The sequence below is a fragment of the Loxodonta africana genome, chromosome 5, assembly GCF_030014295.1.
Source record: "Loxodonta africana isolate mLoxAfr1 chromosome 5, mLoxAfr1.hap2, whole genome shotgun sequence".
NCBI lineage: Eukaryota > Metazoa > Chordata > Mammalia > Proboscidea > Elephantidae > Loxodonta > Loxodonta africana.
In genome coordinates, this window is record NC_087346.1 from 106,014,444 (window position 1) to 106,033,076 (window position 18,633).

The 18,633-nt window shown below is 42.7% G+C and overlaps 1 protein-coding gene across 2 annotated transcripts in view; it reads left to right on the forward strand.

The window, feature by feature from the left end:
* Positions 1-18,633, forward strand: part of SCFD2 (sec1 family domain containing 2) — a 551,019-nt gene that overhangs the window by 503,972 nt on the left and 28,414 nt on the right. The window contains exons 7-8 of one of the 2 annotated variants that reach the window (XM_064285817.1): positions 10,726-10,860; positions 12,726-18,046. In XM_064285817.1, coding sequence (XP_064141887.1) covers positions 10,726-10,860; positions 12,726-12,938 — 348 coding nt within the window. In that variant the 3' untranslated portion in view covers positions 12,939-18,046. Of the gene's footprint in view, positions 1-10,725; positions 10,861-12,725; positions 18,047-18,633 lie in introns of those variants that run through there. The other variant, XM_003415876.4, reaches the window with a different exon arrangement.

The window sequence follows — 18,633 nt, forward strand, 5'->3', positions numbered from 1 at the left end:
CCTGTCCAGAGGCAGGATGAGAAGACAGAAAAGGACAGGAGCTTGTTAGATGGACACGGGAAACCTGGGGTAGAAAGGGGGAGTGTGCTGTCACGTTATAGAGATTGCAACTAGTGTCACGTAACAATATGTGTTTAAATTTTTGTATGAGAAATTAACTTGAGCTGTAAACTTTTACCTAAACCACAATTTTAAAAAAAGACGAAACAAAAAATAAATAAAAATAAAAAGATAAGAAGAGGTAAATGTATAGAGACCAAAGTTTATTAGTGGTTACCCAAGACTGATTAAGGTAGGGTTGAACAGCCGATTATTGCAATTGCTGTCAGTAAGTTGTACACCTATAAAAAGTTGAATTGGCAAAAGTTGTGTGGTAGATATATTTACAACAATGATCAAAAAAAAGCAGCTGCTGAGGCTGCTTGTGTACAACCAAACACCTCCTGGGATTTGGTTGGTTGGTTTGGAGGTTTAGAGTAATGATTTTGTGGGACATCCCAGTTAATTGGCCTAATAACATGTTTAGTGCTTCTGTTCTACCTCCTAGTTCATTGTGTAGTGCCTGAGGTCTTAAAAGCTTGCAAGTGGCCATCCAAGGCACAACAATTGGTCTCTATTCACCTAGAGCAACAGAGGACGAAGAGTCAGGAATAGGAGGAGGATATAGAATGTGTTAAAAAGCAAAGATATCACTTTGAGAACTAATGTGCACCTACCCAAGCCATGGTATTTTCAGTCGTCTCATATGCATACAAAAGCTGGACAATGAATAAGGAAGACCGAAGAAGAATTAATGCCTTTGAATCATGGTTTTGGCAAAGAATATTGAATATACTGTGGACTACAGAAGAAGGAACAAATCTGTCTTGAAAGAAGTACAGCAAGAATACTCCCTTGAAGCAAGGATGGTGAGACTTCATCTCATGTGCTTGGGACATGTTATCAGGAGGAACCAGTTCCTGGAGAAGGACATTGTGTGTCAACTTGGCTAGGCCATGATTCTCAGTGGTTTGGCAGTTATGATATAGTTGGGCAGCAATTAAATAATGTAGTCATCTCCTTAATGAGATCTGATATAATGTGAACACCTCCATAATGAGATCTGTTGTGAGCAGCTAATCAATTGAAAGGGAGTTTCCTTGGGGGTGTGGCCTGCATCCAATATAGGTGTAATTTCTGGCAGGGCTCGCTGGCTTTTGCTGGCTGTGAATCCTGCAGATGGTTCCTGTTTATCTGACCTCTGATTTTTGGGACTTGAGCTAGCATCTTATCTGTGATCTTAAGATTCTTCACCCTCCACAACCTGTGAGCCAGAAGCCTGCTGCCTGACTTCCAACCTTGGATTCTCCAGCCCCTGTGGCTGTGTGAGTCAGGAGAAGCCTCCAGCCTGACCTACAGGCTTGAGACTTTCCAGCCTCTACAACCACTTGAACTATTTCCTTGATATAAATCTCTCTGTATATATATTTAGAATGTGGCATCAGGATTGGTGGACGACTCATTAACAACCTGTAATATGCAGATGACACAACTTTGCTTGCTGAAAGTGAAGAGGACTTGAGGGAGCATCAGCCATTTCTATTCCTTGGAGTAGTGCTGTGACCGAGCACAAAGCAGCCCATAGGGCTATCTGGGAGGTATTCAGTTTGGTCTCTGAGGCCACTAGAATCTCATGGGGTGGGTACAGGAGTCCTATAGCTTGAAAGTTTTATATCCTACAAAAGCCAATTTCTCAGGCATAGCTTTCTGGATTCCTTCAAGAGGCATGTGCAGTTATATAAGAGTCATTGCACTCAGCACGCCCACAGCTCAGCTTCCTATCAAATATTTATAGTCCTCCTAGTCTGAGGAGCCCTAGTGGTACAGTGGTTAAAGCGCTCAGCTGCTAATGTAAAGGTCTGTGGTTCGAACCCACCAACCACTCCGCAAAAGAAAGATGTGGCATTCGGCTTCCTTAAAGATTTACAGCCTTGGAAACCCCACGGGGGCAGTTCTACTTTGTCCTATAGGGTCGCTATGGGTCGGAATCAACTCGACAGCAACGAGTTTTGATCTGATGCAATTTACCAAGCAGGGGTCATTTTTATCATAAGCCATCTTGCCTGGCTATACATTTTACATTCTTCCCTTATCAGGTTTCCAGGGAAACAGCTAGAAAGTTAACCAAAGGTCAAATTCTCATGCAGAAGGGAAAAAGGATTGTTAATCCTTTGCCTACAAAATGCTCAACCTGCAACTTGCAATCGTTAGGAAAATAATTATATTAATGTTTCAATCCAAACTTAACAGTGTGTTGACAGAAATAATGCTATGTGTTCCCCAAACTCCATTTCCTTTCCCTGCTGAACACACAGACCACATTTTCCAGATTCCCTTGCAGGTAACTGTGGGGTTGTAACTGAGTTCTAGAGATGAACTATAGGTACAAATGATACATATCCCTGTCAGCCCTGGCCCATGAAATCGCACTAAACATCCTCCACATTGTCTCTCTTTCTTCTGCTGATGAGATGCAAAGGCATTACTGTAGGGTTCATCTGCGCTGGGGAGTGGAGGAACCAACCTGGGTCTCTGAATAACTGTGTAGAGCACAGACTCTCTATTGCAACCCACACTGAATGTGGTGGGAAGGAGAAATAAATGACCAACAAGCAAAGGAAAGAACTAATTTGTTTGAGATTTTAAATCTTCTTTCTCATAGGTTTGCTATGAGTAGGAATCAACTTGAGAGCAATGAGTTTCCCACTCCCTCCATAAAGATGAACAGGCAAAGAATGTTTGATTAGGAAACTAAAATCACTGGGGTTTTCTCTTTTAATGTCAAGGCAAACTAGATGACTAATTTCCCATTGCCCTTTCTAGCATGTGAGAAAAACTTTGAGCAAGGCACTAGAGAAGAGACATCTGTCTCCCTTATCACCAACTTCCAAATGGTCAGTTGCTGAGAAGCAGGTAGCAAGTGAGCTGAGTACTTCTGCCTGAATTCATGTTAGTCAGAGGGCTCTCATCTATAAAGCCACTGCCAAAGCTGTTTTATTCCAATCAGATTTTAGTGCCATGACTTGGGGCACAGAACAATCCAAACTAAGTGGATGAAAGGAAAGAGCCAAAGGTTCCCATCATTAAAACTCTAATTGGAAAAAATTACGAAATGCATTTGCTAAGAAGTCATGAGACAAATACTGCTTTGTAGCTAAGAAAATCTTGCCCTAACACTGTAGTGCTTTTTAAATGTACAATGGTATTTAGTGGCATTATGCTTAACCTGTTGCCATCAAGTCGATTCCGACTCATAACGACCCTATAGGACAACGTAGAACTGCCTCATAGGGTTTCCAAGGAGTGGCTAGTGGATTCAAACTGCTAACCTTTTGGTTAGCAGGCCAACTCTTAGCCACTGTGCCACCAGGGCCCCAGGTGTTATGCTTACCTGCTTTAATAAAGAATTTCCAAAAACCCGTTGCCGTATTTAGAAGAGTTTTTTTTCTTTTCCCTACAACATTTAAGTGGGAAAACCTAACTTCTCTTTACATTAATAATACTGTATTTTTAGCAAATGCTACACCCACATAAATAATGCACCCGTGAGTATAACGCACGGTGCGCAGCATAGCGTGCTTATAAAAATAGCGTGAGGGGGTGGTTGCGAGGCAAAAGACATGTAACAGGCACATTATCTGCATAAAAAATATGGTACTTACATTAGGGTGTTTTTGGTTACAAGTAAAAATAGAAAAAGATTGCAGACTGGCATAATCAGGAAAGGTGAGTTATTGGATCATATGACTTAAAAGTCCAGAGGACGTAAAGCTTCAAGTCATGAGGGCCAGTGCTGGGGTGATGCTGGAAGAAGTGAAAGGGCTTTGGAGTTGAGAGGCAATAGCATAATCACTAGCACATCTCTCGTTGTTGTTGTTGTTAGGTGCTGTCCAGTCCATTTTTGACTCATGGTAACCCCATGTGTTGGAGTAGAACTGCCTCTAGGGCTTTTTAGGCTGTAATCTTCACAAGAGCAGATCTCCAGGTCTTTCTCCCTTGGAGCCACCTGTGGGTTCGAACCACCAACCTTTCAGTTAACAGCTGAGCACTTAACCTTTGCACCACCAGGACTCCTTATATCTCTCTATAAAAAAAAAAATGATAATTCAAAATTGTTGCTATGTAGAAAAATGATCAAAGAGAATGCAGCCAAAAAATATAAGAAATGAGTATTACAGAGCTATGTCAGGAAGTTAATTGATAAAACATTTGTTATTTTTTCTGGATTATGTGGTGTGTTTATTATCTGTTACTTTCTGTATTTTAAATTGTGTTTTTTTCTCTCATTCTAAATAAATGTTGTTGTTAGGTGCCATTGAGTCGGTTCCAACTCATAGCAAACCTATGAACAACAGAACAAACACTGCCCAGTCCTGCACCATCCTCACAATCACTGTTATGTTTGAGCCCATTGTTGCAGCCATTGTGTCAATCCATATCACTAAGGGTCTTCCTCTTTTTCACTGACGCTCTACTTTACCAAGCATGATGTCCTTCTCCAGGAACTGGTCCCTCCTGATGACATGTCCAAAGTGCATTAAATCAAGTCTCGCCATCCTTGCTTCTAAGAAGCATTCTGGCTGTGCTTCCCCCAAGACAAATTTGTTGGTTCTTCTGGCAGGCCATGGTATACTCAATATTCTTCACCAACACCATAATTCAGAAGCATCAATTCTTCCTCAGTCTTCCTTATTCATTGTCCAGCTTTTGCATGCGTGTGAGGAGATTAAAAATACCACCCGTTGGTCAGGCACACCTGAATTCTCAAAGTCACACCTTTGCTTTTTAACACTTTAAAGAGGTCTTTTGCAGCCAATTTGCCCAGTGCAGTACATCATTTGATTTCTTCACTGCTGCTTCCATGGGTATTGATTGTAGATCCAACACACGTATAACACGTGGCATAGCGCACTTCCAAAAATAGCGTGGGAGGAAGTTGCATGGCAAAAAACGGGTAATACTACCAACACTACTCTCTACTCATATCTCATTGCCCAGAATTTAATTACAGGGCCACACACAGGGAGGCCCAGAAATCTTTTAGCAAGTTGATAATGTGCCCAGCCAAAATTCTGTTGTCCTTGAGTGATGCAAACAGTTATGCTCTGAACTACAAGCTGAAAGGCTGGCAGTTCAAACCCACTCTGAGATGCCTCATAAGACAGGTCTGGAGACCTGCTTCCAAAAGACCACAGCCTTGAAAACCCTATGAAGCCCAGCTCTACTCTGCACACTTGGGGTCACCATGAGTCAAAACTGACTTGACAGCAAATAACAAAATTCTTTTACGAAGGAAGAAGTCAACGAATATTTGATGAGACTACTGATAATAAAATAGCAGAATATTGGCCAAAGGATTTCTCCTTTGGAAGAACTTTTAAAGAGATTAAAGTTTAAATTTAGAAGATCAAATGTCCAGAAAGGCCAAGACGATGGTAGTGTTCTCAAAACAATTTATCAGGAAAGAGAGTATATAGAATTCAAAGGGCATTCCACGGCTGTTTCTTTCTTTTTTTTTAATTTAAAATAATGTTTATTGCATTATCTTATGATTTAGAAGTATATACATATTAATTTTGGAAAATATGGAAAAAGAAGAAAATAAATGCTCCCTAAAAATGATATTGAACAATATCACACGCAAGTAAAATTTTAATGAAGATCGCTCAAAAACAGTTGCAGTATACATTGACAGGGAACTGCCAGAAATTGAAGCCAGATCCAGAAGAGGGCGCAGAACAAGGAATATCATTGCTGATGCCAGATGGATCTTCGCTGAAAGCAAAGAATACCAGAAGGATGTTTACCTGTGTTTTATTGACTATGCAAAGGCATTCAATTGTGTGGATCATAACAAATTATTGATAACATTACGAAGAATGGGAGTTCCAGAATACTTACTGGTGCTCATGAGGAACCTATACATAGACCAAGAGGCAGCCATTCCAACAGAACAAGGGGATACTGCGTGGTTTAAAGTCAAGAAATGTGTGCCTCAGGGTTGTATCCTTTCAGCATACTTAGTCTGTATGCTGAGCAAATAATCCAAGAAGCTGGACTATATGAAGAAGAATGCAGCATCAGAATTGGAGGAAGACTCATTAACAACCTGTGCTATGCAGATGACACAGCCTTGCTTGCTGAAAGTGAAGAGGATTTGAAGCACTTACTGATAAAGATCAAAGACCCCAGCCTTCACTATGGATTACACCTCAACATAAAGAAAACAAAAATCCTCACAACTGGCCAATAAGCAGCATCGTAATAAACAGAGAAAATATTGAAGTTGTCAAGGATTTCATTTTACTTGGATCCATAATCAATGCCCATGGAAGCAGCAGTCAAGAAATCAAATGACATATTGCATTGGGCAAATCTGCTGCAAAAGACCTCTTTAAAGTATAAAAAAGCAAAGATGTCATCTCGAGGACTCAGGTGCACCTGACCCAAGCCATGTTGTTTTCAATTGCGTCATATACATGGGAAAGTTGGTCAATGAATAAGGAAGACCAAAGAAAATTTGACGCCTTTGAATTATGGTGTTGGTGGAGACTATTGAATAAACCATGGGCTGCCAGAAGAACAAATAAACCTGTCTTAGAAGAAGTACAACCAGAATGCTCCTTAGAAGTGAAGATGGCGAGACTTTGTCTCAAGTGCTTTGGACATGTTTTCAGGAGGGACAATTCCCTGGAGAAGGGCATCATGCTTGGTAAAGTAGAGAGTCACAAAAAAAGAGGAAGACCTTCAACAAGATGGATTGACACAGTTTAACTATAACAGTGGGCTCAAGCATAATAACTATTGTGACGATGGTGCAGGACTTGGCAGTGTTTTTTTTCTGTTGTACATAGGGTTGACTCGATGGCACCTAACAATAACAACAACCCCCCCTAAAATAGAAATACTGTAATTAACATTTTGGTATACTTTACTCCAATCTCTTTTTAATGCATATAAAATTTATTAATATTTAAAGAGTAAAAAGTGGTCATTCTTGCTGTTTGTAGCAGTGTTTTAAGCTGAGCTTAAGAAAAAAAGTGAGACTTCATCTTGATTATTTTGGACATGTCGTTAGGAAAGAACAATCACTAGAAAAAGACATCATGTTTGGTAAAACAGAGGGTCAGCAGAAATGAAGGAAGCTCCCCATGAGATGGATTGACACAGTAGCCACAACAATGGACTCAGACATACCAGAGGTCATAAAGATGGTGCAGGAGCAGGCAATGTTTCCTTTGGTTATACATAAGGTCCCTAAGAGTGAGATTGGAATTAATGGCAACTAGCAACCACAAGAAAAAGCACACAGTGAAAAGTCGTCCTCCCACTTCTCCCTTGACTCATCCCCACCCCACCCCACTCCATAGTCACTGCCGATGGTGGTGATAGTTTCTGTGTATCACAACAGAGTTTATTTTTTGCATATGTCAGCAAGTATAAGCATTCATATTCTCCCTGGCACTTTTTACACATCATAAACACTGTCCCTCACCACGCTTTTTTCACTTACATACTGCTCTGTACCTTGCGGTTTGCCATATCAGCACAGAGCTTCTCTTGCGGCTTCCATGGCCTTCCTTTGTGTGAATGTACCATCCCTTTTAGCTAACAGTTCTCTGTTGTTAGGGTCCCCGTGTGGCACAGTTTGTGCTCAACTATTAACCTATAGGAGCCCTGGTGGCTCAGTGATTAAGAGCTTGGCTGCTAACCAAAAGATTGGCAGTTTGAATCCACCAGCCACTCGTTAGAAACCCTATGGGGCAGTTCTACTCTGTCCTATAGGGTCTCTATGAATCAGAATCAACTCAACAGCAACAAGTTTCCTGACCTACAAGTTGGCAGTTCAAACCCAACCAGCAAAGCCATGGAAGAAAAACCTGCTGATCTACTTCCATAAAGACTGCAGCAAAGAAAGCCCTATGGAGCAGTTTACCCTGTAACACATGGGGTCACCATGGGTTGGAATCGACTCCATAGCAACAGGCTTGGGTTTTTTTTTTTTGGTTATTGATGGTTACATGGGTTGTTTTCAATCCTTTGCTATTACAAACAATAAACAACATTTTATGTATCTCATTTGCATGTATGAGCATATCTACAGAACAGATTCCCAGAAGTAGAACTGCTAGGTCAAATGCATTTGTAATTTTAACAGATATTTCCAAATTGCTGTCTACGTTGATTGTAACAATTAACACCCCTACTAGCAGTGCATAAGAGCGCCTGTTTCCCCCACCTCATCAAAAGAGTGTTTTCTAACATTTGGATTTCTGCCAGTCTGATAAGTCAAAAAGTCTATCTTGGTATAGCTTTAATATAAATTTCTTTTATTATAAGCAAGGTTAATCCTTAGCTTTAAATAAAAAAATTCCTGTCTTATCGGTGTTCCCGTTCAGTGCTTTACCTTTCTTAAGCATTTAGCCGTGAGATCTCTGGGCATGCAGTGGTCTGTTTGACTAAGGAGCACAGAAGGGGTAGAAACTTCAACTGAACAGTTGCTAGTTCTCCCTGCATCTTATCCCTGAGAGATGTACCAGCTACATTCCAGCTGAACTATTATTTATGATTTCAGTGGCTTATACCCTGTGTTTTCTAATATATATTAAGTAAGAAAATTGGGATTGGAATAAAGAGTAAGAAATGACTGTAAAAAAGCCAATGAAGTCAGAGATGAGGCCAGTACACAAAGAGAGAAGCAGAGTTCAAGACAGGCTACATCTCAGCACTGCTCTGTCAAAACCTGGCTTTTCTGGGGCTATAATAAATGATATGGAGCCCTGGTAGCTCAGTGGTTAAGCACTCGACTGCTAACCAAAAAGTCAGTGGTTCGAACTCACCAGCGTTTCTGTGGGAGAAAGATGTGACATTCCACTTTGTAAGGATTACAGCTTTGGGAAACCTGTAGAGTAGTTCTATTCTGTCCTATAGAGTCACTATAAGTCGGAATAGACTCAACAGCAATGGGTTTGATTTGGGGGTTTTATAATAAATCACAAGGGAGTGCATTGAGGGAAGCCATTCCTTCTTTCTTTGCCCTTCAGGCTCCAAATTCCAGCGCCATACGGGACTAGAGCAGCAGAGGCAGCAACTAGGATTAGGAGAAAGGTAGTCCAGCAGATGTGAAAGGAAGTCAGAGGAAGAGCTTGGTAGTAAGAAGAAGCAAAGTGGGGGAAACACACTCAGAAAGTTCAGTGGTCAAAAAAGCAGCCACCTCCAAATCTAACCTCAATGTGTGAGTTATTCAGGTCACAGAGAAGGAAAGCATTTAGCACCATTTATCAAATGTAGGAGTTACTGAAAACTAACATCCCAGTTCTACTGAAATTCTTACAGCGCCACGTGGTTTGCTTTCTCTAAGCCCTGATCTCAGTCAGACTCCTTTTTGGCATCTTGGCTTCCTTTTCTGGCCAAGTCACATTCTAGCAGTTGATCCCTATAAGGAAATAGGGATTTCTTTAGGCTTGGGTGGAGGCCTGGCCGCACAGTGGTTAAGAGCTATGGCTGCTATCCAAAAGGTTGGCAGTTCAAATCCATCAGCCACTCCTTGGAAACCCTATGGGGCAGTTCTACTCTGTCCTGTAGAGTTGCTATGAGTCAGAATCTACTCAATGACAACGGTTTTTTTTTTTTTTTTTTTTTAGGTTTGGGTGGCGCAAGTGGCTTGCAATCAGCTGCTAAACTAAAGGCTGGCTGATCTAACCCACCCAGCAGCATCATGGAAGAAAGGCCTGGTGAACTGCTTCATAAAGATTATAGCCAAGAAAACCCTGTGGAACAAATCTCTGTAACACATGGCGTTGCCATGAGTGAGAATTAACTCAAAGGCAGCGGGCTTGGTTTTAATTTTAGCCTTGGATAGTGATAGCCACATTATAAGTAAACATTTGAATTCCTAGTAGAGGGAATAATTCTAAAGATGTTTAGGAAATACTGTAGACCATCCTCATGTCTGTATTAAATGACAATACTTTGTTTTCCAGTATACTTTGTGCATAAAATTGTCACTTTAAATCTAGATTGAAAAATTAGCCATACTATGATTATAGCTCTGGTGAAAGACATTTGCTTGCATGAGGGAATATGAGAAGCAAAATAGTGCTAGAGCTTTGGGATGAAAACTTAAAAAAAAAACAATGTTGTTGTATTGCCTGTTACCAAAAACCAAACCCACTGCTGTCAAGTCGATTCTGACTCATAGTGACCCTATAGGACAGAGTAGAGCTGCCCCATAGGGTTTCTGAGGCTGTGATCTTTACAGAAGCAGACTGCCACATCTTGCTTCTGTGGAGCAGCTGGTGGGTTCAAACCTCTGACCTTTTGGTTGGCAGACAAATGCTTAACCTCTGTGCCATCAAACCAAAATAACCAAACCCATTGCCATCGAATCGATTCTGACTCATAGCAACCCTGTAGGACAGAGTAGAACTGCCCCACAGGGTTTCCAAGGAGTGGCTGGTGGATTTGAACTGCCTTTTGCTTAGCAGCAAATGCTTAACCACTGCACCACAACGCCACCAGAGCTCCTTCTATTGTCTGTTAGCCACACACACACAGAAATTCACAGCCATTGCTCAGTATCAAAATAAGATTGTTTTGCTTCTTTTGATGCAGATAAAGCTGTTCTCTCTGTAGACAAACCAAACAAATCCTTTTTACTTATAGCACAATATTTTGTCTTTCCAGGCCTCCTACAAGCCATTGCTGAAGCAAGTAGTGGAGGAAATATTTAATCCCGAGAGGCCAGATCCCATTGATATTGAACACATGTCTTCAGGCCTCACTGATCTCCTTAAAACTGGATTTAGCATGTTCATGAAGGTAAAGTAACCATGCAGAGGTAATCCTGAGCCAATGTTCTCCTTGCTAGGCATGAAAATCCTGGCACTCCGTTAACCCGGCGAGTGCTATGCAAATAATGTTCCGTGTTTTGGTGCTTCTAAAACCAGGCCTGATCTTTGTTTAACTCTTGCTTAATAAGCAGCCCCTGCCTTTGCAGTCTCATAAGCTTCTTGTCCATTTGTTCATTCAGTCCCTCACCAGTCTCATACAGCTTCTTCTAACCTTAAGCACTATGATCATTACTGATTAATACGTACAGCATAGGGTTGAGGACCCAGCCCTTCAGCATAGCACTACTGAAAACTTTTCTCCTCATTGCCCACATTTTCACTTAACATGAACCCATATACGAGTCACAGGTCTTAGTGATACCCTTTGCTCTTAATTCTAAAACTTATTATGTAGGATAATGAGTAACTCTGCTCAGTTATATGACTAATATTTCTCCAAGACCCATTTCAAAATGAGTTTTGTTTTGGCTCAGCTGAGTCCTAGGTGACAAGAGCTAGAATTCTCTGGCTAATATAGGAAGTGGGTCCAAATTACTGAACAGCCCTTGAAGCAGAGATAAAAGGAGGAAAAAGTACACAAATGTGATCTATTTTTAACCCACCGTACAGTTTCTAAATTTAAAAGGATCTAAACAAGATTACAGGCTGACCTCCCAGTCTCTGTCAAGATTTCAGTTGTAATAACTCTTAGAAATAACAAAATATTTTACCAGCTTCAAAGCGTCTTTGAAAACATAGATTAATCTACATAGAAGATCTGGCCTTTCAGAGCTCAATAAGTGCATATTCCAGGAAAACTGATCCACTCCAAAAGCCAGCGGACAGAAGCCAGACAATCAGACTCTCAACCAAGCAGTAAAGCAGCTGGAGCTCACACACAGGTCTCCTTCCTGCTGGTCCCAATTATTGTCAACTTCTGGTATAGCATGTGGCTGGTGCATTTCCCTTCTGTTTTCTTTGTTGTCGTTGTTAATAAACCAACACAGTCAGCTTCTCAAAAGCGGTTAGGGGCTGCTGTGTCAAGTATAAGTAAGCCCAGGGTTGTCTGGTGGCTCCACTTCTTAAGTAGCTCTTCACGGGTTCACCTAGGAATCAGACTAGTCATGGTTTGGGACCTTATCCACATGAGCACCCTCATCCTTCATTCACTAGCTTGGACTTACACCTGAGGAGAGATATAAGTGACGACTATGAACTTTCAGCTCTAGTCCATAAGGTCTGAGGAAGGCCCAGTTGCCCACCTGTCCTTTACTGCTGCTTTGGCCAAGGCAGCAAGTAGAGGCTCCCACCCGTCTGCACTTGGCTCACTGTGCTGACCAACCACTAGAAAAGGACTTCATGTTTGGCAAAGTGGTGGTTTAGCGAAAGTAAGTGAGGCCCTCAATGAGATGGTTTGACACAGTGACCGCAACAATGGACTCAAACATACCAACAATCATAAAGATGGTACAGGACCCTGCGACATTTGGTTCTGTTATACATAAGGTTGCTATAAGCCGACTCAATGGCGACTAACAACCACAACAAAGCAGTGTAGGCAGAGGAGGCCCTGACACAGCTTTGTCCAAAGAAGTTCCACAGAAACAACTGTTTCTTAGAAAAAAGGGTTCTGCGATCAAGTATGTTGGGAAACACTGAGTCAATCAGCATTCAGTTGCTTTTTTTGCTGCTGGACTTCACAGCATCTTTAATATGCTAATGACCTTCACAACTCTCCCAGAGGCCAATATACTAGAATGTGGCATTGTGGGAGGACTGCCATTTGCATTTTCTTCACAGTTTCCAAACGTGAGACATCACATTTAATTAAAATTATCCTTTCAAACTCTGCAGGAGGATTTTTACATTTCTTCCTGCCATCAGAAGCAACATTCTCCTAAAATGGGCTTTACCTCAGAACATATTTGGAACCATCTCGGGCAGCACTGGGCTGCTGGACTTCTCTTCACTCAAAGCCCCAGAGTAACGCTCATGAAGAAATTAATGCTCTGCAGCTTGAGACTAATCTCAAAGGGAGGTTTTCAAGTACAGGCACGCATCGCTTAACATCTAGGATACATTCTGTGGAATAGGACGTCACACAAACAGTTTATCTAAGGTTCCAACATATTCTTCTGCTACCTTCACAGTAGCACTCACAGACTCACCATTCGCTTTCACATTATGCAGTGAAAAAATGATTGAAGCACTTGAACCACCCAGAGCCAGCGCTAAATCGGATATCGTAGGCTGGCCCTGCTTTTTCTTTAAGCATCTCGAACAAGCTTCGTGCCCCTCAACATGTTGAGAGGAATTCACTTTTGCGTTTTGTCCTCAATCCACGTCCTTCGCGGTTTCTCCACATCTGATACACGTAGGTCCCTCTCACATTTTCATCAGCCTTGTAGCTTTCAATGGAGCTAAACCTTTAACAGCTTGGAGAATTTTTTTCTTTGTTTTTGAGGTTACGTCCATCCACTGCATCCCAGTCTCCAGTCGGGGTTTCTGAACTGTATTACAACCTTACGTGACTACAGACATCTATGTTAGTCAGTCGGTTGTTGCCTGACGAAACATTATGTGGCACGTGACTGTAATGGTTTTAAGAAGAAGGAATTTGTGTTCCCCCAACAGCTGTCAGGATTCATTCCTCAGCCCTCAGCTGCTGGGGCCTCTACTCTCAGTTGTCAGGAGGTATCTCATCTGTCTGCAGAGGGCTGGGGGAGTCACAGTGGGTTGGCCCCACCCTACCACCCAAGGGACAGTCTTTTTGTTTGATTTCTAAGTGGACTTTGTTGGGTGGCTCTTCCTACCATTCCACAGAGTTCAGCAAGGAAAGTTACCTCTGGCCATGGGTTCAGGGTCTAAACAAAATTGGGATAAACTTAAAGAGGAATAACCAGTGGGGCTTAATTGTGTAATGAATTGTGTCCCCTAAAATATGTATTGAAATCCTAACCCCTATACCTGTAAAGGTGATCCTGTTTAGACATAGGGTTTTTGTTGTTGTTGTTGTTAAGTTAATGAGGTCATACCAGTGTAGGGTGAGTTCTAATGCTAATCACTTCTAAGTTATAAAAAGAGAAGAATAGACACAGACAACACACAAGAGGAAGATGAGTGCCAAGGAACACAAAGGACCACAGGCAGACGCCAGAAAGTGGGAGAGAAGCTCACAGAAGGAATCCAGACAGCCTAGCCCCTGATTTGGACCTTTAGCCCCCAGAACTGTGAGAGAATAAATTTCTGTTCTTTAAAGCCACCCACTTGTGGTATTTCTGTTACAGCAGCACGAGGAATCTAAGACAAGCTTTGAGGGAAGTAACTGTGAAGCCATCAGGAGACGGTATCTTATACTCTGCTTTAAGGTGCATGGAGAGAGGAGAATACCAGATGCAAATGGAGTCTAAATGGTCATGGCCATTTACTGTGTCTCTCTTGTTCTGTTTTCCATTGTTCTCATCACCTCAAAGCTAGACAGCTCGACCATGGGGCAAGCCAAGCCGTTTCCATCCATTTATGTATTTAATCCTCGCAACAACCCAAGGAGGGAGAGCCTATCATTATCCCTGCTTCACTGATGAGGAAACTGAGGCCCAGAAAGTTAAGCAGTAGGTGTGAACTTCCAGAAGGCTGGGATTGGTTCTTACTCTCCTCTGTATTCTCAAGTGTTTTTGAAAGAGCACACAGTAAATGGTGACACCAGGATTTGTCCCCACATCAGCCTCATTCCAAAGCCCATGTTCTTAACCACCACATTTTTTGACTCCAGGTTGCTGTCAGAGATTTTCTTGGAAGTTAAATAGTCATATAAAATGAATTCTGGCTTTCTTCATGATTACTCATTAGCACTAACCACAGTGTCCCTTTCCGGTATCTATCCAGCTCATCGATAAAATCCATGCCTGGTACCTCTGGGATCTGCTTCCCAGCCTTCTCTCTCAAAACTCACTGGTGCTGGGCCAGAAACAAACAAAAAGATGAGCCTGATGAGTCAAGGCATCCCTGTGGGATCCTCTCCATGCTTAGAGTGCTGCGTACAGAGCACTTCCTTTAGCCAAATGGGAACATTCGAGAGGTGAGCTTCTGGTCTGTCCTGCTCTTTCTCAGGGCTCACAGATGGCCTCCCAGGTGATATTGGCTCCAGGTCACCCAAAGACATTTTATGTAGGCTATGCAGGGGGTGAGAGTAGATGGAGAAGCAGTGAGAAATGAGCTGGGAGACAGAGTCAGAAAATAACCCCATGAGGCCAGTGGTGGTTCAGTGGTAAAAGTCTTGCCTTCTTTGTGGGCGACCTGGGTTCAATCCTGGGCAATGCGCCTCATGCACAGCCACCGCCCATCTGTCAGTGCAGGCTTGCATGTGGCTATGATGCTAAACAGATTTTAGCAGAGCTTCTAGACTAAGACACTAGAAGAAAGGCCTGGCAATCTACTTCCAAAAATCTGCCAATGGATCACAAAAAAGATGGTGCAGGACCAGTCATTGATTCATTCTATTGTCCTTGGGGTCACCGGATGTCAGGGCTAGCTCAATAGCAGCTAACAACAGATATCCCCACAGAATGTACTGTGTGTGCCCTCACAAGGGGATAATAGAACATAGGATTTTCCAGGTCTCCTGTGCCTTCTTTAGGGTTCCATGCCCCTTTGTGCAAACTTCTGTGGCAGTACTTGTGCATTGTTTTGTAATTATGCATATTAGGTATCTTCCTCCAGACTAGAAGTCCTTGGGTAATACAGTTGGTTAAGTGCTCAACTACTAACCAAAAGATTGGCAGTTAAAACCTACTCAGAGGTACCTCAGAAGAAAGGCCTGGCAATCTTCTTTTCTAATGATCACAGCCTTGAAAACCCTATTGAGCAGTTCTACTCCATACACATGAGTCACCATGAGTCCGAATTGACTTGATGGAAACTAGTTTGGTTTGTGTGTGCTTTTCCAACTGCACAACCCGTTAGTGGGCCAAGATATCAGTGGACTGTAATCAACATTTTTAATGGAAAGAAAAAATAGAATGGATCAGAGTTTATTGCATCTAGAATGGTGGAACAAAAGAATCAAAACACACATACATACATGTACAATGTATTTCTTACTCTTAAGTCACAGCAAAAAGAACCTGGAAGCTATGGCTGTGAGAACCAGAGGGCTGGGCCTAGGTCTCGTTCTTTTCTGCATCCGTATCACCTGACCTTTGTGTAGGCTTTACCTACAGTACCAAACCATAAACCAAGCCCATTGCCATCAAGTCAGCCCCTGCCTCATGGTGACCACATATATTGCAGAGTAGAAACGCTCCATAGAGTTTTCTTGGCTGGCATGTTAATGGAAGCAGATCACTAGGTCTTTTTTTCACAGTACCAGTAGGTGGGTTCATCCTGCCAACCTTTAGGTTAGTAGTCCAGTGCAAATTATTTGTACCACCAGGGACCTATTTACATACAGTAGGACTCACTAAAAGGAGCCCTGGTGGTGCAATGGTTAAGGGTTCAGCTGCTAACTGAAAGGTTGGTGGTTCGAACCCACCCAGCAGCTCCATGGGAGAAAAAAACCTGGTGATCTGCTCCTGTGAAGATTACAGCCTAGGAAACCCTATAGAGCAGTTCTACTCTGTCATGTAGGGTCATTATGAGCCGGAATCAACTCCACGGCACATAACAACAACAGGACTCACCACAGATTTGGAGGTGGTCATGGGTGAACTGTTACAGCTTTTACTCACAAAGCAGAGCATCTTCAAGTCTTTGGCTTCTCTTCCTGACTCTGCTGCCCTTAAGCCAAAGCGCCATTTCAGCAATTTCACACGAGATGAAAAGCAGCAGCCAGATCAGTCAACTTCAGTGACCCTCAAAGGAGTCCCTGACCCTCCTTTACAGCAGCTACTGAGCAAGGCAAGCTGGTCATGATTTCATCATTACGTGACACCGAAGAGCAGGGTCCACTTGCCGGGCATTGATGGAGCGGAGATGGGTACCAGGGTGGAGATGGGAACTTGCCTTGGCCAAGGGGTGAATTATCCAAAAGGCAAGGCAAGTACCATGCTTACCATTCCTGCTAGGGATGTGAAATTGATCACTACAGACTGGTAAGCAAGCCCATGCTTACCTTGCCTTCAGGGTCATCCACCCCTGTCAAGGACTGGAAATGTGAAAAAAGGCTTTGATTCTGTAGGAAGGTGCTGTGGTTTTGGAAGAGAGACGGATGCCACCCCTACCTAGAAGCAGAGTCTTTGATGTGGCGAAAACGTAAATTGTTCACTACGGATTAATAAGGAAGCACAAGTAAACCTGTGCTTACTTGCTTATTGAATAATCTGCTCATGGACCTTGGGCACATCACTTAATCTCTCTGGGCCTTAGTTCCTTGTCTGTAGAATGGGAATAATAACAGTACCTACTTCATCCGGCTCCAATGGGAATTGGATGAGTTCATGCACGTGAAGAAGCACTCAGAGTTAATGCATGTGAAGTGCCTGGCCTACAGTAAGTGGTGTGTTGCATTCGCTGTTCTATTTTTAGAAGCTTGTGTCCCCTGCCAGACTGTGACTCTTGAGAAAAGGGCTACTTTGAGTATCTTTAAACCCCTGCACATAGCAGTGCTCAGCTTTTGGTGCACACAGCTTAATTGTCAGGTGAACAAATGAATAAATAGAAGAGAATAGACTCACTTGCCTCCCAACCAAAGAAGATGCACGCAAGCATTTATTTCCTCTTTAACTCTTGATTTGCTGTTGCCAGAGACCTGGGTGCAGACTTCTTCCGTTGAGCTTGTGTGTGGGAAGCCATGTTTATAGGCTGTGATGTATTTTACAGACCCCCATTTTCTTCCACTGTGAGCTCAACCTGTTGACCTCCTCAGTTTGGAAGGGGGGGCATGGATTATGGCTCCTGAGGCAAGCTGTAGGGAGCCAGTGAAATTCAATGCATGTACCAAAGGAAGAGAAGAGAAGCCAGCAGGACCAGATCCTGGCCACCCAGAACATGGAGGCAGAGCCCAAAACAGCTCGGACCCCTGGCTCTGCCAGGGAGCATTTCAGAAGCACAGCCCCCGAGGGCTGGGAGGGAGCGAGTGTTCAGCTTTGTGAATGTTTGCTGAGGCGCCTCAAGCAGCCCTGGTGCTTTAGAGTAATGGAATGCAGAGGCAATCTCAGCTCAGTGAGAAAAAGTTAAAAAAGCTCGCGCTTCTCAGAAAGAAAGTAATTTTCACACGTTTTAGTATGATGCAAATGAGGGTCTGACTCCAGGAAGGGTAAAACCCAGCAGCTTCGACTTCTCTGTTTGCACAGGGAAGTCGAAGCTGCTGGGTTTTACCCTTCCTGGAGTCAGACCCTCATTTGCATCATACTAAAACGTGTGAAAATTACTTTCTTTACATTGCTTTGCCATGCTTCCATATGTAAATCCGTGTTCTGAAATTACGCCCTAGGAAGTAAATGGTCTCTGACAAGTTCACACGGAATTCAGAATCTCCAGAGGACTGTTTAGTCTCCCGGTGTTGCTGTTTTCTATTGCTGTGTAACAAAAACCAAAACACCAAACCCGTTGCCTTCGAGTTGATTCCAACTCAAGGCAACCCCATGTGTTACAGAGTAGAAATGCTCCATACGGTTTTCTTGGCTGTATTCTTTATGGAAGCAGATCTCCAGGTCTTTCTTCCATGGCCCTGCTGGGTGGGTTCAAACCACCAACCTTTAGGTTACTCCAAAAAAAACCCCACTGCCATCAAGTTGATTCTGACTCATAGTGACCCTATAGGACG